Source organism: Mchenga conophoros, linkage group LG4, assembly GCF_057382185.1.
Source record: "Mchenga conophoros isolate Kocher_MC1m ecotype Shallow Benthic linkage group LG4, M_conophoros_male_GT1.1, whole genome shotgun sequence".
Classification (NCBI taxonomy): Eukaryota; Metazoa; Chordata; class Actinopteri; order Cichliformes; family Cichlidae; genus Mchenga; species Mchenga conophoros.
The window spans coordinates 13,076,742-13,100,670 of record NC_140529.1 but is presented as its reverse complement, the minus strand read 5'-3'; the positions used below and the strand labels follow the sequence as shown (position 1 = coordinate 13,100,670).

Genomic DNA, 23,929 nt, shown 5'->3' with positions numbered 1-23,929 from the left:
GGGAAACTGAGAATTCCAGTCAATATGCTAAAAATGTACAAAAATCCATTTCATTCCTCATCTTTTCCATAGTATAAATATGATGGATGAAACATTGAAGAGTCTAATTATCTCTCAGGCTGATGCAAAATTTTAAAAAAGAGAAAAGAAGGCCTGCTTTAAGACCCTGCTTTAAAGGGCAGTATGTTTGCCACAGAGGCAACCGCACCACCTATTTACCGAGCTCGTTCACTGCTTCCCTGTTTATAACAAAGTGGGTTACTTTTTAAAGACCTGGCTCCACCACTTAAACGTTAGCCCTTAAACTGCAGTCAGGCAGAGTAGAATGAGGAAGCTGGGTAGAATTTCAGGAGCTCCGTCCAACTCTACATGGGGTACAGACTAACTATGGAAATGTGGTTGAGACAAACTGGCTTGTAGGTACTGGGAAATAACTTTGCTCTGGCAGGTTTTTACATCTTAGTAAATCCACTTATGTAATATGCAAATCTGATAAGACTTCTGGTCACATTATACAGATATTAAAGTCACTGGTAGCAGAGTGATCATGGAACAGCTAGCTGCCAGGAAAATCTCTTTAAAAACCTCCAAACAGACCTGCAATTTCAAGGGTTTTGAAAATTAGAAAGGAAAAAGAACAACATAATATCCCCATGAATCATTTTAAACGGAGAGAAAAACAGAAAAGGTAAACTTTCAAGTTGCACGTGTCTTGAGCATGGTGGGAAAAGACCGATGTCAACAAATGAGCAGCAGTGAGACGCACTAAAGAAACTCCCTGTGACATCCACTGTATATGGCACAAACAAAGATAGAAAACTCAAGATTCCCTGGACTCCTGTTGCAGGAGGAAAGGATGACTGGGGACATCTGCTGCACCCAAATCAGTGTGACCAGAAGCATAAAAAAAGTGATGGAATTAGAGGGAAGAAAAACCACAGAAGACATAAAATCCCCCCAGAGCTTCTTTTCATAAAAAGGATAAAAGGCCGTGACTATGAGAAGCCATATATCATCATACATCACACTCAGCACCTGCTGGAAAAGTAATGAGAGCGCTCGTGAAATGTTTTGAGACGCTCAGAGGAAGCGAAGACCTGTTCTTCCAGGTGGCGTTAGAAAAGGATGTATTAAATTCCAGTGATTATATGATATTGTTAATGTTTGGGCAACCAGTCGAGGTGAGTCATTAGGTGGGAAGATAAGCTTTGGTTTTATTTTAAGCGCTGGCTGCTCTCACCAATAGTTCTTTGGTGACATTTGAGATTTAATGAGCAAAGGAAGTGACTGTATTAATGTTTATGTCTCACAGCAACAATCACAGTAACTGGAATAACAGACTACTCCTGTTTAAAAGCAGGCGCCAATTTGTGGAAGTCAACATGTTGCACCGCCATTTTGAATTCGACATCACTGTTCCATCTAACCACACTTTATCTATGTGACTAGAGAGGGGTTACATACGTGGTACGCCGAAGGTAGATGAATACAAAACTAGTATATTAATTAATATCAATTTGTGTCTACACTTAGATTCAAGACATGAAGGATCATGCCTGTGATTAATGATATGTAAAGTCCCCTTTACCAAAGAAGTGAAAATATGAAGGACAGGAGACAAAGAGACATCTAGATAAAACCTCACCTCAAGCCTCATCTCCTGAATTAAAGTCAAGGCTTTAAAGACACGAAAACATGCATGTATTGTCACAGTTACTTATTGTCAGCAGGTTAGACATGATACCGTACCGTCTCCGGGCAGCTGATAACAACAGGGATGCTTGTGGGACATGATGGTATATTTTTTCATTGTAGGTATAGAGGATTACAGAGCTAGGTTTAAACTTAGAGGATTTTATTTATAGTGCTGAGGTGGGGTAGACCAGAGGCAGGACAGTTGAAGGGGGTGGTACAATGGGTGGGACACCGAACCCATAAGATTGTGTTGACTTCCGGTTGTGAGCCAGACCTTGCTAAACGTAGCGGAAGCAGGCTAGTTAGCTAGGTCTCCGGATGCATCCGTATTTTATTGTAAAGCGCAAATAAATACATCTGGTTTTGTAAGTAAGAGTCTCGGCCTGATCGCTACCATCAAAAAGAATCCGTGAAGTCGGCGTACTTCAACACTAGCTAATGTTAGGCTGAGTGAGCTAAGGAGGAAAGTTTATTCGCCAACAACAGCAAAATCAGCAGCACTTACTGAGACAAAAGTTCAGGATATCCTCAACAACTCACCTCAGTATCTCTGATACAAATCGATGACTCAGTGAAGCTCACTACTGTCTGATGACAGACTCCTTTCACAGTTTTACACCCTCCTCCAGAGCAAATAACCTCCAGCTAAGGTAAACAGCGGACGGACTGCCTAAACTCACTACAGATGAACGGTAGCCAGAACTGTCTGTCCTACAGCTGCCACTGTAGCAAGGAATATGCACTTGCATTGGGAGGTACAAGAAAACTAAATTCAGTTGACTGCAATCTGCAATCTACTGACATCTAGTGGGGAGATTTTAAACACGGGAGCTTTAAAAGAAGACAATACCACAGAATCCAGTTCAGGTTTCTGTTTTTTGTCCATTATTGTAGTAAACTAATATTTAGGGGCTTGGATTGTTTAACAGAAGACATTTGGGGAAATTCACCTTGGGAAACACGCCATGCATTAAGAAAGAAAATAAAAGTTAGAACAGCAATCTGAGCAGTCAGCAAAATAAGTTGCCATAAATCAGGAAATTGCAGAGGACCATTAAAAAGTGCACACAAGCAGGGACTATTTACACCAATAAAGCAAGTATATTGTGCCCACGCCTCCCTCCCATGTTATCTTAGGGCCAGCAGCAACTGATATGATTGTGATGCCTCACACTCCTCAGATGGGGATTAAACTTTGTAGTGGACATGGACAGCTGCAGACACCATGGAGAAAGAGTAGTCGCTCCTGTTATAGCTCTTTGAAGCCCGCTTGGATCTGGGCTGACGGGAGCATGTGTAGTTGTTGCTTGTAGTACGGTAGCAAAACATTGGCAGGGGTGCAGACATCCACAAGGAGCCTTGAGCTCACCATCTGATAACAAAAATTTGTATCACTTGGATACAAGTGGACTCTAGCACACTCGCAGCCGCGAAAACTATCACATGGCTTTTAGGGTGTAACAAATGATTATTGCAGCTATATAGTGTAAGAAAGTGTGTCCACATTGTGAAGTGACGTTAAGCCCTAAATTTTCCTCTTATATAAGGGCTCCCAGTCCCGGAAACAAAAAACAGCTTTTTAACTGTGATACAAAATCCTAAAAAATGACTCTTTAAATGCTTGAAAACACACAATAGGACCTCGTGACGTTGAACTAAGATTACCTTTTGACCAAACTAGTCTTTAAACAAAGAGAAGATGCCGATACAAAGATACACACAAAGGGAGATTATCAAACAGGTCAGCTGCCTTTGCAAAAAACCTGTTGTATGACATGGGGAAAACTTGCCACACACATCCACACGTGAGAGGAAAGAGGCTGGCAGCATTCTTAATGTGAGAGCATTTCATCCGCCTCACGTCACCTTTTCCCTCCGTGATACAGTCCGCTGCAATTGCATAACAGAGGAGTCCGGCCCTCCTATTTTCAGCTCCCAAATAGTGGGAAACCATGCCACAATGGCACTGTGGCATTCCTGCTTCCCCTGCGCAGTACATCACTCTCTCTTTCCACTCTGTGTGCTACAATGTGCCTGACAGAGAGCCATCCAGACGAGTAAAGTCTTCCACAGTACCATCACTACTAAGTGAGAAGTCAAAACAGTGAGCGGAGCAGAGCAGAGGCACCGCTCGGGCTTCTGCAAGCTTGCACCACTGTTGGCTTGGACCTGAGCTGTTTTGAGTGGCTGCGTGGCTCTTCTAGCTTCTTGGCTCCTTTGCCCACTCTGATGTAATGGAGGAGAGCAGAGGAGAGGCTTGGATCAAGCTGCAGTGGAGGGGTGCTTAGTACCAACTTGTTTAACAGAAGTTGAGGACCACCGCGTGCTCCCTCCAAAATTTCCCGGGGACTTTTAGTTTCTAAGAATGACTTCACAGCTTCGTCTGGGAGCACCGTTACATCATTACCACCATGCCATATTTTCCCTTCTGCACTTCGCCAATGGATGCGTTGCACTGGGTGGATCTCGGGACAATAACAGCACGGTCATCGTAGATGAAAGCGCTCCGCTGCACGCCAGCAATGTCCGACTAACGCTGTGACGTCACATGTTCATTAACAGTAATTGTCAGCATTAACTAGAGCCGAATGCCGCTGTGTGCAGGTGCATGCAATAAACGGCTTTTACAATGCGCTGCGAGTCGCGTTTAAAGTGCCTGACAAGTGTCAACAGGACATGCGTCATCATGTCTGACCCAAATTTAGCCATGCTGAAACCATTTGTGAGGGCATCCATGTGTGCGAGGAACGAGGCACACCCGTGCTTTTCTAAATTATTAAGTAATACTTGTTTAAGATGCTCCTGTTTTTTGTTAAATATGAGACGATATGCTTTAGCTCAAAAGTTGAGAAATCCCTGTATTACAGCAGCCAAAATAAAATATCTAAAGTAGAATTTGAAAGCTTGTAAATGAATAATGAAACAGCATAAGGCACAGTCTGTCTCATCCTGCAGAGAGACGCCATCACCTTGGACTGCAGCTGGCCAAGGAAGTCCCTGCTCTGCTCTGAAACCTCGGTGAGCTTCGTGCATACAGCTCTCCACTGGCTGCAGGTTCAGGATTTTAAGAGCCAAAGTACAATCACCAGCTGCGGTGCAAGATGGTGGAGTTGAACCGTGTCTGACCGTGGGATGAGAAGCTCTCTGGACAGACAGCAGAAATACGAGATGGAGAGGCCAGGGCTAGCTGAACTTTTAAAATAAGACCGGGGGGGGGGGAATCATCCACCGGTAAACCGAGTGCAGATAGAATTGCTCTCTCAGACAGTTGGAAAAATTGCTAAGATGAGTCACCAAATATACTTTGCTGCCTACAATAAAATAAAGTCTGTGTGCAGGAAACTCTGCAAGCCTGTTGCTGATAATCGTTTTTCTGCATTGGACTGCTCTGCAAAAAGAAATATTTTGGTTGAGAGGAAAAAAGCAGCACCGTTGGTGGCTGGTTACATCACTAGAATCTGAAGTTGGATATCAACCAGAAAAAACTATTAGACCCAGCGCAGATGAGGGGGTTAACAGCACTATACACCCGCAATACCAGTGGCGGTCAATACAGGCCTGGAATAATTCAAAAACAACAACCGTGTGGCAACAGTGGCAGAGATTTTACAACCCAATGTGGCTACAGAGAGAACAATTTAAACGGAGTCCTGTTTGGTCAGTAGATGAAAGAAACTGTGCTGACTAAATAATGAGTAGGCACGCACTGCAGGGCCCTGATGACTTGATGATTTCCTGTTTCATGTTTAGAAAAGCGCCTAGCTCAAGGCATCAAATGCACATTCCATATAGTTTAACCCATTTTTCCAATACTTACTAAAGTGTATAGGTATGCAGACATTTCAAAGACAAGCTTAGACGTGTTTATCTTTAACTAAGTATGCCTACACAATTAGTGCACAAGTCTCCTGCTGTATTGGTTTGTATTGGTCTTTTAAAAAAAACGCTTTTAGTCTTAAGCCATTTGTACATCAAACACTTTGCCTGTAATAATATGGGTTAAAAGCAGATATCAGACTACATCTGTAAACATGAGTGAGTTCAGTGTCTGTAGCATCTGCCCGAGCGCTGACTCATCAGGCACTCCCAGTTTTGGCTGGATCTTGAGTTTGATATCTTAAGTGACTTCCTGCGAAGGAAACCGCAACGCTTATCAACCAGACAGTCATTCGAGAGTAGACCGGGAATAGTGAGTAACTACGAGCCTCTGCACATATTTAGGATTTTTCTAACTCTGAGGCAAGCGCCACTGCTAAAATATCATAGTTACTTGTCTGTGCGTATGCGGTCAGATTTTTTTACTGCACAGGAATCCAGTGGTGTATTTTCTCAGCTTCAGAGGAGATGCCATTGGAAATGTGATCTGGTGTGAATATAAACATCTCTCTTCTGATCCTGTCTCCTAAGAGCACTCAAGGGGGCTCAAACGTCAGGCTAAGGCATGAACAGACATTTCCAGTCAGCTGTTGGCGTCTTGTGGCTTTAGCACCAACACCACCACCACCAACAGCTGGTAACACTGGGAGACTAGAGAGCACCCCATCTGCTTAAAGTTAGTCAGAGTTACACAGATAATCTTGTCAACCCCTGTCCATCAGAGTTTAAAGTCAACCTAGCACGTTGAAGAATTAATCTCAGGTTACATGCATGCGTCGATGTTTATCAGTGCTAATGAGACTTTGTGCAAACGTGCTGAGTGATCTCACCTGGGCACGCTGCTGAGTGATAAAAATAAATAAATAAATAAATAAATAATTGCAGACATCCTGACCATCAGGTGAAAGACAACTCGAGCTTCATGCACACATGGGTGATTCTGACCCAAGTTACCCTCAAATTGTCAGTAAAATAAGATATAATCACAATGTCTGATGGATACTGTTCTTCAGTATACACTTCTTTTAGACATGCAAGGGCATCTAAAGTCAAACAGGGTTCTGGACTGATATCGGTTATGCATGCAACTCTCTAATGGAAAAAATACCCTCAAGTGGAGTTTCTAACTTCAAAGGGAGAACCAGTTTGGGAAGTAGGCAAGAAATGGAGCTGGGGTTGGGAGGGTTGGGCTTTTGGGACCGACAGCATGTATAACAGCTATGCAGGGGATGATAGGAGAAATGACTGCGGGCGAGAATCTGTTTAGTTTTCACTGGAACGTCCCTCCCTCACACGCACTACTAATCCAATTCAAGCCCATTAACCACCACAGCCAGGTTAAGAGAGCAGGCCTTTGAAGGTCTTCCCCAAACCACCCTGAAGGATTAGTATTTTTCCAAAGGCCAAAGAGATGGTCTCACTCTGTGCACTTTTTTTTTTTCCCCTGTCAGGCCCACAGAAGCCACACCACTAGTGCGATCCTGGAGTGTAGCGATCCTGATCTGACTCATCCCGGACCCTGAATATACCCTGCTAATCTAAATTCTTTAAAAACTGTAATTAACCGTGGCTTCGAGCACATACACTACATAAAACATAGGTATGGAGGTCGTCCCTGTCTCAAGATAACAGCAGACATGATCATCCTTCTCTACCTGGAGGGCCAATTGACACACAGTGCAAAAGATGTACATCTGTGTGTGTGTTTAGTGTTTAAATGGGTCAGAAGATGAGGCGGCACAACCTACATGTGAGGCAACCACACAAGCTTGAGAAAAGCAGTGCATTTTTCCCCCTCCGATTTGGCCTTTAGTCCCATTTATTCATCTAGATTTTTGTCTGGGTCAACACTGGTTTGATTCTGCCTTTGATAACTCCACTGTCCTGGCCACTAGTGCTGCTGTCAAATAAAAGGCATAAAGGCCTGCAACCTCCAATACAGGAAGTCTGAGGCACACAGAGGGCCTGCGTGTCAGACTTGAGCATCTCGGGGACCTGAATTGTCTCAGTTGTGGTCCCAACTCTGCCAACAAGAGCTCAAACGGCCGCACTGAAATTCCCAAATATCTGTCGCACAGCTTCAACATCTGGATCGAAATGTAAAAAAAAAAAGTTACTCCCCAAATAACAGCTGTAGATAAGCTACCAGGATGGATCATGAGTGGTCTGCTTTGCTTCTCAAAGGACTATGAGCTCTGTACCCTACTGGTATCTCTAGAACTAATCCCCTTCGGATACAGGCCACCCCGGCTGAGGATCTCTGCTGTCGAAAACTTGAGTACAAACAGGGAACACCGCGGCTGATTTTCCCTATTCTTTCAGACACCAAATAAAACAGAGTGTGTGGATACAGGAAAATACTGTTTGTTCGAATATTAATATCACAAAGCAACCAATATGAGGTGTTGAAGCTCTGCTCAGCAGGAAGAGTTAATCTCCCCAAACCACACACGCTGCCCACTAATCAAACCCATACACACTGTTATAATTCAGCGAGCACATACATCTGCGAGCCACCCAGTGACACAAGCAACACACTAGACGCCTGAAGTCCCGCTGAGTAATACGACTGCGGTTCTTCACTTTACTTATTATCATAAGGCGATCTAGACTGCTCTGCTCCCCACCTGTCGGGGGTGACGTTTGGACAAGTGTTCGAGTCTGGGGAGCACTTCCTCTCTACAAAGCTGCCCACTCTTCTCTCCCGCCTGCTACATCTGGTCTCCTCTGGGCCGTTGCTGGCAGCAGTTGAGGGCTAAAGCAACCGCAAGAAGGCTTTGTCCTCATCGAGGAGCAGCTGAACCAACAGGAAAGCCAACTTCAGCCAGTCAATTAATTGATGGGACAATTTAAAAATTATGGGAGGCTCACAGCGGAGGGGGGAGGGGGGGGGGGGGGGGGGGGTGTTTACAAATGATGTGCCATAATTGCTCGTTGCATTCCTCCACCCTTGTTGTTTTATTTTCTCCACCTCTCCCACTCCTCCCTGGTCTTTTTCAGCTATTCTTTTGTTTTCTTTTACAACCTGTCAAAAGCTTAGAAAAAAACAAAACAAAAAGTAAAAATGTGGAAATGTTTGCTCAAGATGCATGACCACGATGGGCCGAGCAGAGTCAACATTTCACCACATGCAGCTAATCACTGTGTATTTACAGTGTATCCTGTCTGAACACCCAGATGCACCCAAATCACTTCCATACAGCCACTCTGTAAAAATGGCTCTGACTGAGGCCACATGAATGCACCGAGCAGCCAGCTCAGACCACATTAAAACATTTTTGATGATCAGGTCCTGTGTGCCTCCACAGCCTCATCGGTGCCCAGCTCTGTGTGTGTGTGTGTGTGTGTGTGTGTGTGTGTGTGTGTGGGGGGGGGGGGGGTTCTTCTGCAGTTAAGCAGCATCCAAAAGACCTTCATCTGGAGGCGATGAGCTGCACTGAAAAGCGAGGACTTGCAATTTAAAAAAGACCCAAGTCTTTCACTCCAACCCACACTGGGCCTTTGTTGCAGCTTTCAAATAAGTGTGTTTTTTTCTGCATGTTCATTCATTGGTATATTGCAAACCACTTCATGAAAAATAACAGCATTGTCAAACTCTCATGTGTGGTTATTTAAAACAGAAAAAAAAGAAAGAAATAAACTAAACACAAAGTGCATCAGACAGAAGGACGATCGGAGAGTGATGAGGAAGCTCGGTTAGAGAGGGTGGGAGTGAAATATGCTTTGGACCCTGGTCTGAGAGGGAAGAGGCTTACAGTCGGAAAGAACAGGAGTGACTCAGAGAGGAAGAGGTGGGAACGCGAATGGAGAATTGCAGGGAATCCCACTGAGATAGCTCTCTTCGGCGGTTCACGCCGCGCCAAAGAATTCAGATGAGCAAACCATATGCTTAACAAGTCACATGTAAACTCAGAGCTGAGACACAACAGCAATAACCCGTAAAGGACCTAACCAGAAGAGACAAAAAAAAAAATTAAATTAAACATCGGTCAGTTTTATTATTCTGGTGCACATCTTTCCAGATAGAAGCATTTTTCATGAGGACATCGCTCCAACTGTGCCTGATTATTAACCATCTATTTTATGTGTCTGATTTTACTTCTATGACAGGCGAGCTTGTGGTTCTATATTTGCTGAGGGTACAAATGACGTGCTCTCTTTTCTGCAAAGTTTAAAAAATTCAGGCACAGATGATGGAAAGCATCCCAAGTTATGCCAGAAGCCAGGCGTGCATGACAGAGCTTAAGATGCATCGGACGATAAGACGAGTCGTTTCTCAGCAATTTCACTGAGTGTGATGTAATGTTACGCCATTAGCCGTGTTTGTTTCATGACATAACTTAGCAGACATCAGCTGCAGGTTATAATGGAAACCTGCCCTCAGGAGCCTAAGTGTGGGCTTTAGCAGCTTGCTTGTGATATTTTTTTTCCCCTGCTTTAATAGCCGGCAAACATCTGCAACATCTGCTTTAAATGGACAGGAGGCTTGTCAGCGAGGAGAGAAGCCTACGACGCAAACAGTTCTGGGCCTGTTTAAATGTAGCAACTCATCGCTCACAACCTGTCGGGGGAAGAAATTAATCAGAGAGCTATGTCAAAAAAAAAACAAAAAAAAAAACTCCACTGGAGATGACAACACGCAGCTACGACATAGCAATTTCCTAATGTTGTAAACCTGCTCAACATTTGGCAATAAACCCCTTTCCGATTCTGATTCTGATTCTGAGAACTTCCTCTGAGCTCCGCTTTGCACGAGCTGGAGAACAAGGGATCGCGACGGCCTGAGCGAAGGAACAGAGCGGACCATATGGATGAGATAGCACCAGATTACATAAGTCTGGGGGGGGGGGGGGGGGGGGGGGACTTTCCATGGATAGCTGGTGTTACTGAAAAAACAAAACAAAGCATGCAAGGATCCTGAAAGCCAAACACATACATGTGTGCAAGTAGTAGTTTCTATTTCTCTTGCTGATTGATAAGTAGGGAGCTTAATATTGACTCTTGATGAGTGTTTCACAAGTTTAACTGAGCTTAAACAGGAGAGGTGCGCTGCAATGTCCTGCTCTCACCATTTTTTCCCTACAGTGGACTCAGATTCTTCGAATTCCACCAGGAGACGACTGCAGTGACAAACTAGTTCACAACCGAGACTTTTATTATGCTCATCTCCAAAGTCGCATTTTTCCTCAACCCTGCAAGTCTACTAGAGTAGCTTTGCATGACACGGGGTTCAAAATAATCCTTGTTTAACTTGTATAGCTTCTCAGTTCATATACTCTCTGCAACAAGCCCTTTTAACTTTAAAGGTCCACTTTAATTTGAAGTTGTGTACCTAAAAAAAATGACATAACTTCATTTTGCAAAGTAGAGTTACAAAGTGCTTCACAGTTTAAGTAAAATCCACACATCAAAGTATAACGATCCAAAATACGGACACATAGACAGCCATATAATCAACTATTCACACTTCAATACATGCAAATAGTTGTAAACAAGGGTCGAAAATAAAGGGGACGAGACTAAGGGAAAGCTAATGTGTTTTCAGCTTTAAAACCAATAACACAATCAGCTGACCTGACAGGCTGAGGAAGGCTGTTCCACAGCTTGGATGCCAAAACCTAAAAAGCAAGATCACCTCTGGTTTTAAAATCAGAGCGAGGGACAGTTAGGAGATCCTCGGTAGAGAATGGGAGAGGCCAGCTGTAGTCATTGGGTCTCAAATGCTCTGCTATATAAGCAGGGCTCTGTACATGTCGAGCTTATATGTTAATAACAGTGTTTAGTTTCTGTTAGCAGCCTTACTTCAGAGGAACATCACTGTAGAGAAAGTAAGGACTGGGATCCTAACAGTTTTGAAGGCAACGCATTCTCAAATACACACTCATATACAACTGTATGGATGATCAGTATCTAATTTTTGCGTCATTGTGAAACTGTTGCTGAAAGCTTTCCTGTCTTCTGCCACTCTGCATGTATCCCACTCACCTCACTGAGATCCCCTGTTTATCTCCACTTGTTCCTATCAGAAACATCACCAACTTAAATGTTTCCCTCGGCAGTTCCTGGTGGAACAAACAGCCCTTTAATTGGATTCAGGTCGGACCTTGGACGCACATCAAAACAAAACAAAAAAAAGACCCAGGAGGCAGCCGTCTGACCCCCTCTTCCAGTCAAAACAGTGAGCTGCTCTCGTGTAAACCTTTTTATTTCCCCCCCCCTCCTGAGTGTGCTGATGCCGAGGAGAGCGACAGGTCCGAGCAGACCAGCACAGCTACATGCTACTTCCAAACAAAGTGACATTCAAGTGTTTCCCAGTGAATCATAACGTAGCGGTACAAAGGGGGCCACGGGTTCACGGATACAACTTTAACCTGCTTTAACGACGACACCAAAACAAAGGGGGGCAGCCGTTTGTCGGTTCTGGCGCACTGCTCGCTCACTGCTCAGACTCCAGTGACCTGAGCTGCTTATCATCTCAGCCGAAGCTTGTCCTGTCATAAAGACTTGATTAGAGCTAACCGGGAATGCTACGTTCAGCTAGCCAACTTTTGTGCGAGCCCGTCTGTCAGCGGAACAGCACAACACTTGTAAAGCTCCCCTTTGTTTAAAAATAATGGAATTTTACGAGCTGGAATATAAATGTGAGACACTAATACACACTAAGGTTTGATAAGCGTCAACCAGCTACAACTGGAAGGCGGCTCATTACTGGAGCTGAGCGACCCGGGTACCACTGTTATGGCTGGTGGTGCTTTACTGGCGACAATCACGAGGCTGAGACTATTTCCAAGAGCAACAATATCCTCATTAAGCGTTTTCCTCGCTTTTCCTGCTTGCCTTAGCCCTGTGAAGTCAGCTAGTAATTTAAATACACTGTTGCTGCTAACAAATCTGTGCAAATGAGAGCAGAAAGCACCGGCGGCGAGCCAACTCCGTAGCCCATGTGAACTGTTCCCAGCCAGCAAATACACGGAGCCTTCCTAGCTGGTGTGTGTGTGGGAATACGTGGGGATTTAAAAGCGTTGCAGGCTACCTGTTAATCGCAGCTTCACGGGGCCATTCCGCCGAACTCCTTGGTTAGACATCTCCTCTCGACCCCAGCCGTCACTGCGCGTCCCAAAAAAATGTCTATTTAAATGTAAAAAATGACAAGGTTTATCAACCTCTCCGCCAGTTTTAGACAATAATGGAGTCAAAGCATTGTGGCCCGGATGTGGACTGAACTGCCATAGCGATCGCTCACAAATGAGAAAAATTAAGGAAAAGGAAAAAGAAAAGCCCGAGTGGAGGGCTGCTGCAAATTGCATTTACTGGAAATGAGGCCGCCGTTGCTGGAGCGTGTGAACGAGCTGGTGGTGGAGCCGAGGCGCTGCTTATCTTCACATCTTCATTGAGAACCTCTTCCTCGGACTGTGAGAGTCCTCCTCTGCTCGTCGAGAGTTGAACTGCGGAGCCCTCCGGGGTAGATCCCCCTTCAGGAGGCTGCTGCTGGGAGCTGACCAGTGACGACAACACGCTTTGTGGGAGTGAAGCATTTCTCCAACATGTGGCATATAACTATGAATCATATATACAGCCTCCTCCAACAAGGGTTGGTGATGAGTAGGACCGCCTTTGATGGCACAGGCAAGCCCAGCTCCCTGTGTTTATATCCCTTTATTAATTTAACATGGGCGTAGTTACAGTCTGAAGTTGCCCAAATTGTTTTAAAGACGGGCACATTTACATTCCAGGTGTCAAAATATATGAAAATTCTTTTGACAGTTTTTTTTGTTGTTGTTTGCTGTCAACTAATCATAGTGGAAAGTAAAACATCACAGTGATTTTGCGGTCATTAAAGTGTGTTCAGCATTTGCAAATTGATGATTCATTTCATAAATTATGAGGCACTATTTATCCCTACATAAGCTGCCTTTATAGGTTAAAATTATCAGTATCAGTTTTGGTATCGGTAATACTGGCTCTGTGTTTACTTGGTATTGAATCAATACCAAAATTTGCAATGTCACGCAGCACTAACACGGATACCTTAGCTCTTTTTCTATTTATTAGTGTTTTCTTAAGTTGCACTGCATTTGACCTCTCAGGGCCACCGTATATGGGTATCTAATTAATGATCTGTAATAATAAGCATTAATATCAGAAATAAAAAAACAATCCTAAATAAGTAAGTAACAAAAACATCATTAACAAAAATGAAAGGAAATATGTCACTCAGGTGAACAGGTGAACACCTTAACAAAGGGGAAAGTCAAGACTATCCACTACGTTGACAAAAGTATTGGGCCAAACTCTTTGAATCTTTGAATTTAGATGTTTTCAGTCCTGTGGCCATAGGTGTGTAAAATGTAGTAACAAGCCATGCAGTCTGCCTTTATAACATATTGTTTGTGAATGAACGGGTTGTTCTTAAGAGTTCACTGAATTTGAGTGTGATAGTGTGATAGGATGCAACAGTTGCAACAAGTTAGTTTGTGAAATTTCTTTGGTCCTACATGTACAACAATCAGCTGTTAGTGCTATTGTTGCAAAGTGGAACCACAGCAACTTAGCCATGAACTTTTAGAACGTGTTCTCGCTGAGTGCTGAGTCTATAGTGTGTAAAAATCACCAACGCTCTGTCAACTCAAAGCTGCAGAGTTCCAAACCTCACAGAGAGCTGGGCATCTTGTATGCCCAGCTCTCCTCCACTCTCAACATACCCTGGAATAGCAGCTCGAAGAAGGCTCACAACACCATAAATGACTCCTCCCATCCAGACTACAAACTGGATCTAAACCAGGGATGTCAAACTTATACTACACTGTGGGTCACATACAGCGTACCTGATCTCAAAGGGGTCAGACTCTTTCTGTCAGCTTAAAGAAAGTTACTACCTTTAACTTAACATTTAATCCCAGAGATATTTTAATACAAGGAAACTGCATTAAATTGGCGGGCCTAATTATACGATGAAACACAGGTGAGAGTAATGACGATGGGGCTTTCAGTCAAAAATGAGAGGAACAAAAGCAGGAAAAAGGCTTGAAAAAGACAGAAAAAAACCGAACCTACAGACTAAAACAGGAAATGACAAAAACATGAAAAACTAACACATGAAGACAAACGTTCAGGCCGGAGGCTGGAAAAACCATAAACACAGCCAATGTAACAAGGATCAAACAGAACAAATACACTGCAGAAACCTGAAACTATGACATGTTATGACATGACAGAGTGCTTTGAGTAGAAAAGCGCTATATAAGAATCAGTCCATTTACCATTTATCATTTAATCATTGTTGGCTCGCAGACAGACAGACAGGCCTTCAGGCTGGTAGCAGAAGGGTAGAAAAACACATCTTCTCTCACAGGATGGTCACATAAATCAGTCAACCTCAAAGAGCAATTAATATTACTCCCCAACATTATCATATCTGCTATACATAATAATAATAATGATAATAATTAAAAGAATGCCAAATATATCCAAGATACTGACAGGTGAGGGGATAAACTTTCAACAGTTAAAGCAGCACATCATCTGCCAAAGCCAGTGGCATATTTTTCATATTTCAAATAAGCAGTCTGAATCTGTACCAAGATCTTCATTTCCTCATGCTCCACCTCTTCACCCACTTTCAGGAAATTCGCTGACAGATATACAAACAGACAAATAGCTCTATGTGTCTGATCATATTGTAATTAAAGCATGGGAAGCCCCAAGCATCCCGACAATGTGGTAATTTTACTTTTGAACACTAGGTGTTCTAGTCTTTGTGGCTGTACTTCTATTAAACTTCTCAAAAGGGATTCATGTATTTTTTCTTAAACCAACAAGTATTTATTTGTACTTCATGCTCTGTGTTGACCAGTATATCAGTACTAGTGCTGATATTAAATGGGTTCTGTGGAAACCATTCCACGTGACTGAGCGAGAAGCAGTTTGCCTCTCAGTCTAATAAACCCTTCACTGCACAAGGAGCAATTTTTGGTAACTTAAATGGACATCAACATTGACCTCGTTATGACTCACTGTGATTTCGTAGAACCAGGTGAATTTCTTCCAGTCAATCAGCAAAGATCAGGTTATGTGGCAGATAATGCAGTGAGATCACTGCATCAGCTCGATCAGCCTGAAGTATTTCAAACTTCAGCGTTCTTCAAGAATTCAGGAAACTGGGTGTTTTTGGCCTTAGCTACTCACACACTTGTCATCATCAGAGATGGGCAGTAACACATTACAAGTAATGTATCATTGTAATCCGATTACTTTTTTCAAGTAATGAGTAAAGTAAGGGAGTGTTTTACTTGCATCTATTTGAAAGAGTGAGTGTAAACAGAAAAAAATATATCTTATTTTATATTCTGGAATATGCAGAAAATAGGTTTAATTGTCAAAGACTGTTGCATATAATTTAATTTTTGCTTGATGCAATGTGCACAAAGTTAAAAGATTAAAACTAATAAAACAAGTTTTGAAAAGAGACTTTTTTATTTGATTACATTTTGTATGATGTATTATGCAGAAAAAGTAGAATTGGGCTGAAAGGTCTATTGCTTTATTGCCTATTCAGGTTGTGTATCATGTTTTTAAAAAGTAACTAAGTAACTGAGTAACTAACTACTTTTGAAAATAAGCAGTCAGTAAAGTAACGGGATTACGTTTTTTTGGATAAGTAATCAGTAATTAGTTACTAATTATTTTTTTTCAAGTAACTTGACCAACACTGGTCATCATAACATCAAACAGGGGTAACTTAATGAAACCCTTGCATTAGAAAAATTTAAAAGATTGTTTAACTTTTAGAAATTAGTGAAATGTGTAGTATAAAGACGGTGACCTGTTTACTTAAAATTAGCAGCAGGTATTAGACATTGACCAGACGGATCTAAGGAGCCATGATATCTCCAAAACAAAAAAAAACAAAAAAAACAAAAAAATCAAAACAAAACAAAACAAAACAAAACACAAACAAAACACAAACAAAACAAAACAAAACAAAACAAAACAAAACAAACAAAACAAAACAAACAAAACAAAAAACAAAACAAAACAAAACAAAACAAAAAAACAAAACAAAACAAAACAAAACAAAACAAAACAAAAAAACAAAACAAAACAAAACAAAACAAAACAAAACAAAACAAAACAAAACAAAACAAAACAAAACAAAAAACAAACAAAAAAAAAACTCCAGAAAAACAAAAAACACTCCTAATAAATAAATAAATAAATAAATAAATAAACATAGAACATAGGTAAACAGGATATTTGATGTTGCCAGAACTTTGCATATCACTGTACAGTGATCCAGTGACAGATTTGACCCATTTATACATCATTTTCTTTATTCATTTATTTTTTGTGACCTTATAATAGTTTTATTATACTTAAATCACATATATTGGTGTTTACTTTTACTGTAAGTCTTATTACTGCTAAAATTAACGGAATAATTCAATATTTATAATTTATTTAGTTTTAATTGAGTTGCATACAAAAAATGTGCAGAAACCACCACTAGTTAGAAGGCAATTTGTCTACTTCTTGTTACATAGTTACAGTTTCTACATCAGTATTTTGCTTTCAGTCGATTTACTGTTCTTTCAAAACTGGCTGACTGACTCAAAAATGTACTCGCTTTTGTTTTGGAGCTGTCTACTGTATTAGGATGTGCTCGATTCAGAGAGTTAACTAGAATGAACTTAAATCTTTGAAAAGAAGTGTAAATGTTTAGCCACATTCTGTTATTACCGCATTATTATAGCAGCGTCATCAAGTACTGTAACACTAGGACGTGCTACAGTTTGATATGTATGTTTGTATGTTATATTTATGAAAAATGCCAGTGAGAAGAAAAATGATGATAAATCAATGGTGCTGTAAAGGTTCTGTGTGTTTTCCCGAATGGTTTTTATATACATGCTTATTGGAAAAATGTATACCCTAAGTGGGTGAGGAACTATATACGGTTACTTCACTGACCTTGACTTGCACAATAAAAACCCCAAAAAGTCACAGAAGTACAAGAAAACACTGTAATATGCTCCAATAAGACTCTGAGGGCTAAACAGAGGACTTATTACTAAATGATGAGATTTCAGTGTTGTAATAACATCTCTCACAAATTGATTATCTGCACTTTATTGTTGAGGTTAAGGAGCAGCAAAAGAGCAGATACTGGATGCAAATACTTTACATGCATTCAAACAAAGAAACATGCATTCAGAGTCACATGCACAGGGAGAAGACAGTGCTTTTTGGAATAGAAATATCCTTTATTGTGAAATTCAGCTGTTCCAGCAGCAAAGTGACAGGCAGATGGAGCATTATTCATTTAACTAGCATGGTTAATGGCACTGAATATGTACAAAGATGATATATTCTTGTCTTTTTAAAATGATTTTTTCGACTCACTCCTGATTTGTTATTTACAGTGCAAATTGTTGCGTGTACAGCCTAAGATTAAAACACAAATAGACACAAACAAATAATACGTCGTCACATTTATCTTTACATTTATGTAACTTCATGTAAGAAAATCAACTTTGTGTAATCTGAATCCATTCAAAAGCGTCTTTGTTGCAGTTTATTGGCTACTGTGATGGTATTGACTTTGGGTAATCATAAATGCTCAGTCGTTCCCAAGTCCCGTTTTTGGTGTCCAGCCAGTTGCTGGGAGAATAGATCCCTATCTCTCCTTCCTCCACTTTCTCATTTTCCTCACCAGAAGGACAAAACTCTTCCTCCTCTGAGCTGCTTTTCCCGGCGCTGTCTCCCCTGTCGCGAAACTTCTCTTCATTAATATTCTTGTAGCAGAAACTGCAGATCCTCAGCTTTTTAGTGGGGTGGATGTGATCGATAACGGCACGTTGCTTGGAGCATGAATTGCAGACCAAGAAGCCGCAATTCCTGCAGTGGTGTCGACGATTGACCCCACTAAACTTTGTAGAGAGGCACCGCATGCATTTGCAAGCAGCCGGATCAGGAATCCAGGAAACAGCAAACTTCTTGGAAGGTTTGCAGCTGGTGCCCTGCATTAGGCTGGACCGGCATTCATTGATGTGCTCTATCCAGGCCTTCTTCTCCTCGTATGAAGGGGCGGACACAAAAAAAGACTTGCTCTGTGTTCGGATCAGCCACTGATGCTTGAATATGTCACTGTCCTCCAGGTCTTCCAGCTCAATGTCCTCTAAAATCATAGTGATTTGATAACAACATAAAAATTACATGGATAAAATGGTATGAGCAGAAAGCTGAACATATGAAGTTAAATTAGCACAGCACACTTGCTATTTTCTACTTGCCAGTCATATTATGAACAGTATTCAATAGTGTTGGCTCTTCTTGAAGCTTTTGTCTATATTTCTTTCTCTTCAGTCATAAAATTGTTTTTTGGCAGTTTCACATTAATCTTCTCACAGTAGGTTAGCTGCAGGAAACGCAGATGAATGTCTCACCTAAAGGGATGATCTTCTGCTTTTTGTACCAGCGACCAGGCACAACAATGCTGCCGTACACCAGAATATCAGTGAAGAGGAAGAGGATTTTCTGCTGTATCTTCTTGCGACCCTGCTTAAACACAGTTCCCTCTCCGATTAGAATCCGGCCCGGCTTGGACAAGGGCTTCCCTGCTTGATGGAATGAACTCTCCACCGCCTGCACACGCTCTTGGTTCTCTCGTTCAAAGGTTGGGTGATCCATCATTTCTTTGGCGTGAACAAGTTGTGCAGCTTGATAGTGTCTGAACTCCAGAGTGCCTTTTTAAACTATTGGTGGTGATGTAACGGGGCGGGCCAAGTGACAAACATGTTATACTGGAAGGCAAGAAAAGGGAGTAGTGAGGCAGATGTAACTCTAATGATAATGAAGGGTGATTCTCGTTACAGGTTCCAAGACTGCACTCTAGCGATACTGCCCCCTGATGGTTACAAGCAGCAATTACAACCTCGCTGCACTGATGTGCCAAAAAGTGATCGTATGCCAATCACTTTTTGCGTGTTTTTTATGTCTAGATCTCTTTTTATGTTTTTATATAGTTGCTTATATTGTTAAATAGGCTGCAGTAAACAGAGTTTAAAAATGGGTTATATGTTATATCAAATTTTAAAGCAGCTCTATGAATCTGCTTTATTGTACCTACATTATAAAGATCCATCCAGTCCTTTTCGGCCACTTGAAGAACATCACAGTTTTTTAAAGGACTGTGATTTTTTTGTAACTTCTGCAGCCCTCCAGGCCAGACCTCGTTTGAAAACGACATTTTTAATGTCAGCGACACTTTTTACCTGAATAAATGAAAGCTGAATAAAAGTCACATCGGATGAAAGGAAGTTTCTTTTTGGATCAAAATGAATTGATCTCATTCATGAGAGAAACGTTTGACAGATTATATGACAGCAAGTCATTTACATCTGTTACCATCAATTATCTTTTGGCAAATACCAGAAATCACTTTGGCAAACGATCACTTTTTGGCACAACACTGGGCACCGGTCATTAGAGAACATGAATGATTATTGAATATTTAGTATGCAAACAGAATGACATAAATCTCTAGCATTCTGCACTTTATTCAAGGAAGTTAAGTAATGTGTTGTCTTTAAAAAGACAAAGGCGCGAGTGAATTAAAGTTGGATGTTATGTTTTGTTCACAGTGCCTGAATATATATCATGGTCAAGAAGGACTTCAAATGAGCCCTTTTGAGTCAGATAAATAATAATATAAGTAGTGATTTTTCAAAATAAAAGTCCTATGAAGGTTTTATGAATTTTCTCAGCAGTGACCTTAAAGAGTTGTCCAAACACACAGTGGAATATATCTATAATACACAGAAACACAAACTTGTGCAGAAATTATATTTTAATCAAAGTCACATGTGAACTATTTACAGAAAATCATATTGTGGGATTTTGACTTTTTGCCCATACACAATGTCAATTTCTTCAAGTCCGTCCTCGCTGGTTGATGTCTCCACCATAGGACAATTCAGTCTCTCCCACAGCTTTTGTTTAATACTTCTCCCCAGCTCTAAACTGTAGGGACGTTTGCGGCCATTCTTGGACCTGCAAGAAGAAATTCAATCAAAATGATGCATGTGGTCAAAAACCATACTGTAACCATTTTAGAGCTGGCGATTTAAAAAAGTGACAGGACATTTGGAGACAAACGTACGTCAGCATGCTATCTACCACCTCATGGTAGACTCGCTGATAATCTTCCACTGAGAGGTTGTGGATTTTTAAAGGGCTGGAGCTGGAGCTGGTTGGCTGGTGGTCGGTACTGCATGGCTCGGGTCTGGGGGGCAATTATTTTGACACTGGCAGGTCATCATGTGAGATTGCAGAGGGAGGCACTGAGGTCTTTGGAGGTCGGGAAGAACTGGATGCTGGGCTTCGCTTCCTTTTCCGGGGCTGACTGACTGTTCTGTCACGGCGCCGGGGCCTCTGGGTTGAATTAACAACCTGGGGAAAGGTCAGAAGCACACAAGGGAATGTCAGTAGTTAATAGCGACCTCATTTTTTTCAAACAAGACAAAAATCTAAATTTGATGAACCACAATGAAGTCCAAACTCCAAAACCCTCAAATGATTCTGTTCCTGAAATTTTACACATCCAACCTGGTCCTTGCTGCAGCACGGTTGTTTCCTGCTGGCTCTGGGTTTCTTTGCATCACGGGCCTGGCATGCAGTGTTTCTCTTACAATAATTATGGTCTTTGAGGTGATCGGGCACAGTAAGCTGCAGGTATACACAAAAATGACAGTAATGCAGACATCAGTTAGTAGTTCATGAAACATTAAAAAAATAACAAACCCTTTCATATGTCCATAAACTACTTAAACCACTCGCATGGTTGAATAACTTGTCCACAGTGATTGTAACGACAAAAAATATCCAACATGTTCACATAAAATCATAAGAACTAAAACCAGGACAATGCATCAAGGTCAGTGTAATAAAAGACGTGTCAACTTATGGGCTCGTCGTGTTAGAGCTTCACTGCTGCATACCCCCAAATGACATGTCAAATAATAATTTGCATAAGCTAAACAAACACCAAAGTCCATGTTGTATTAAACTCTAATTTCTGTTATAATCATTGCTGCTTATTGCCGTTTTTGAACAATGCAGATGCACAAAATACCTTTGTAACTGGCTAAGCTTGGTCACGTGTGGCACCTTATATGGTGTCTGTGGAACCAGCTCCTAATCTGGAGTTGGGAGAAAGACATTCTCTTTACTTTTAAGATTAGACTTAAAACTTTCCAGTGTTACACTGTTGAAATGATGGGCCAACTCATCTCCCGTGCAACATATTTATTTTTACAGAAAACTGTAAAAACAGAAAAATAAGACCATCAGTTCTCTTTGGCGAGCAGGCCGTACGCTGCCTCTTCACCACTGGCACTACTTCTTCTAGTGTAGCGTCAGCTACCGAGGACCGAGCGCCCGTACAGGACCGAGCGCCCTCTGCTGGCGGAACTTATACAACAGTAAAACTTACATTGCAGTGGCCTTACTAAAAGAAAATGTCCTTGAGTATAAAATAAAATGGGGGGCTACTATTTTCATGTCTCTGTCTTTAACATAGTGCCACACTCTCCCCCACAAAATTAAATGTCACCTGACATTTCTGTGTGCATCATCTATTCAACCATAGCTTTAACACACTCCCACAGCCCATGGTCTCCAGAAGCCATTACAGTCAATAACCTGAGCCATAGTCACTGTACAGTTCCTCTGAACCAAAGTTGGCTGACCTAAAGTGTCATAGCTCAGTACCGTTGGTTGCTGTCTTTGTCTTTGAGGTCGCTGCCTCACAGAGTCAGTCTCACCACCAGTTGCAGCTAGAATGTCAGTCATAGCATCACCACTCAGTGGCCTGTCATTGTCAGGGTCAGGGCCTTGGATCTGCCCAGGCCCAGTCTCTTCAGTTTGTAGTGGCAAAGCCTCTTCGCTCTGTAGTGGCAAATCCTCTTCGCTCTGTAGTGGCAAATCCTCTTCGCTCTGTAGTGGCAAATCCTCTTCTTGACAGTGGAGACTCAGATGAGGCTGGAAGGACTCTGCCAAAGGGTTAAGCGGAGTCTGCCTCTGTCGTCTCCCTGGAACCGGCCTGAGGTACCACTGGAAGGTGCCACTGTCGTCATCATCCGATGTGTCGCCATTCCCTGGCTGCTGCTGTCTACGCGGAGGTCTGAACTTCTTCCTTGTCACAGTCGGCGAGTCTTTTTGGGGCTGAACAGTCTGTGTTGATGGCTTCTCACTTGGTAGGAAGTCACAGGGCAGTAGGAGATTTCTGTGCACCACTTTATCTCTGCCTTGGCCATTTTCAGGGCTGATCACATACACTGGACTGTTATCTGCTTTCCTCTCCTTCACTTTGTAGACTTGGTTCTCCCAAAAGGACTGGATCTTCGCGGGACCACCACGAGGAGTGAGATTTCGGAGGAGCACTCTATCCCCAGGCTGAAGATCTCTCCCTTTAACTTTCTTGTCGTAGTACGCTTTGCCTCGAGCAGCTTCCTTGGTAGCAGTTTGAGAAGCCACTGTGTACGCCTCCTGCATTCTCTTTTTCCAGCAGCTAACATAGTCATCATAGTCCACATGAGCTTCATCCCTTTTCAGGTTGAAGAGCAAGTCGATGGGCAGGCGTGGGGAACGTCCGAAGATGAGGTAATATGGGGCGTAGCCTGTTGCCTCATTCTTCGTACAGTTGTACGCGTGGACGACTTTAGCTAGCGACTCTTTCCAATCATCCTTCTCCTTGTCCTCCAGGGTCCGCAACATGGACAGCAGGGTGCGGTTGAATCTCTCCACCTGTCCATTACCCTGTGGGTGGTAGGGTGTCGTGTGGGAGCCCTGGATACCAGAGAGTTCTTTCAGTCTTGCCATGAGTTTGTTTTCAAACTCCTTGCCCATGTCGTGGTGTAGTCTGGTCGGGAAGCCAAACTTGAGTGCAAAATCATTGAAGAGCTTGTCAGCGACTGTTTTAGCTGCTTTGTTCTTCGTTGCATAGGCTTGGGCAAACCTCGTGAAGTGATCCATGATAACAAGTATATACTCGTAGCCCTGCTTACACTTTTCCAGGTGAAGGAAGTCTATGGACACCAGCTGGAATGGGTAAGTGGACTGGATCGAGGACAGAGGTGCACGGGTCTGCTTACTCGGTTTTTTCTTCTTAAGACACTCACATTCTTCTGTAACAAAGTGTTCAACCTCTTTCGCCATCTGCGGCCAGTAGAACCTGTCTCGAATCAGGTCGAGCGTCCTTTCCACCCCTAAGTGGCCCATGTCTTGGTGGAGTTCTTTAAAAACCAGGGAACGATAGGCTTTAGGGACCAGTAGCTGCTCTCGCCGTGATGTTTGGCGACGC

General features: G+C 42.3%; 2 protein-coding genes and 1 long non-coding RNA gene across 4 annotated transcripts in view; all 3 read right to left on the bottom strand.

Annotated features, from left to right (window-relative positions):
• LOC146575645 (E3 ubiquitin-protein ligase SMURF2) overlaps nt 1–13,138 on the bottom strand; it is a 54,079-nt gene extending 40,941 nt beyond the window's left edge. Inside the window, exons 1-2 of one of the 2 annotated variants that reach the window (XM_085270430.1) lie at nt 12,883–13,137; nt 12,605–12,699 (exon numbers count right to left, since the gene is read on the bottom strand). In XM_085270430.1, coding sequence (XP_085126556.1) covers nt 12,605–12,656 — 52 coding nt within the window. In that variant the 5' untranslated portion in view covers nt 12,657–12,699; nt 12,883–13,137. Of the gene's footprint in view, nt 1–12,604 lie in introns of both variants that reach the window. The other variant, XM_085270429.1, reaches the window with a different exon arrangement.
• Nucleotides 13,139–17,810: 4,672 nt separating this feature from the next.
• LOC146575644 (pleckstrin homology domain-containing family F member 2-like) lies at nt 17,811–19,339 on the bottom strand. Its single transcript, XM_085270431.1, has 2 exons — nt 19,014–19,339; nt 17,811–18,745 (listed from the first exon to the last, which is right to left on the bottom strand). The coding sequence occupies exons 1-2, from the start codon at nt 19,258–19,260 to the stop codon at nt 18,150–18,152; spliced, it is 843 nt and encodes a 280-aa protein (XP_085126557.1). The 5' UTR covers nt 19,261–19,339; the 3' UTR covers nt 17,811–18,149.
• A 1,206-nt stretch (nt 19,340–20,545) lies between these two features.
• LOC146575643 (uncharacterized) lies at nt 20,546–21,297 on the bottom strand. Its single transcript, XR_014892321.1, has 3 exons — nt 21,175–21,297; nt 20,729–21,018; nt 20,546–20,619 (listed from the first exon to the last, which is right to left on the bottom strand). It is a non-coding gene; the product is annotated as an uncharacterized LOC146575643 (long non-coding RNA).
• Nucleotides 21,298–23,929: the final 2,632 nt, after the last annotated feature.

What these genes read in the sequence shown, in the direction of transcription:
- LOC146575644 (XM_085270431.1), bottom strand. Translation starts at nt 19,260, where the DNA reads ATGATGGATCACCCAACCTTTGAACGAGAGAACCAAGAGCGTGTGCAG. An exon ending in GCAGAAGATCATCCCTTTAG is followed by an intron (nt 18,746 to 19,013) that starts GTGAGACATTCA and finishes CTATGATTTTAG; the next exon opens with AGGACATTGAGCTGGAAGAC.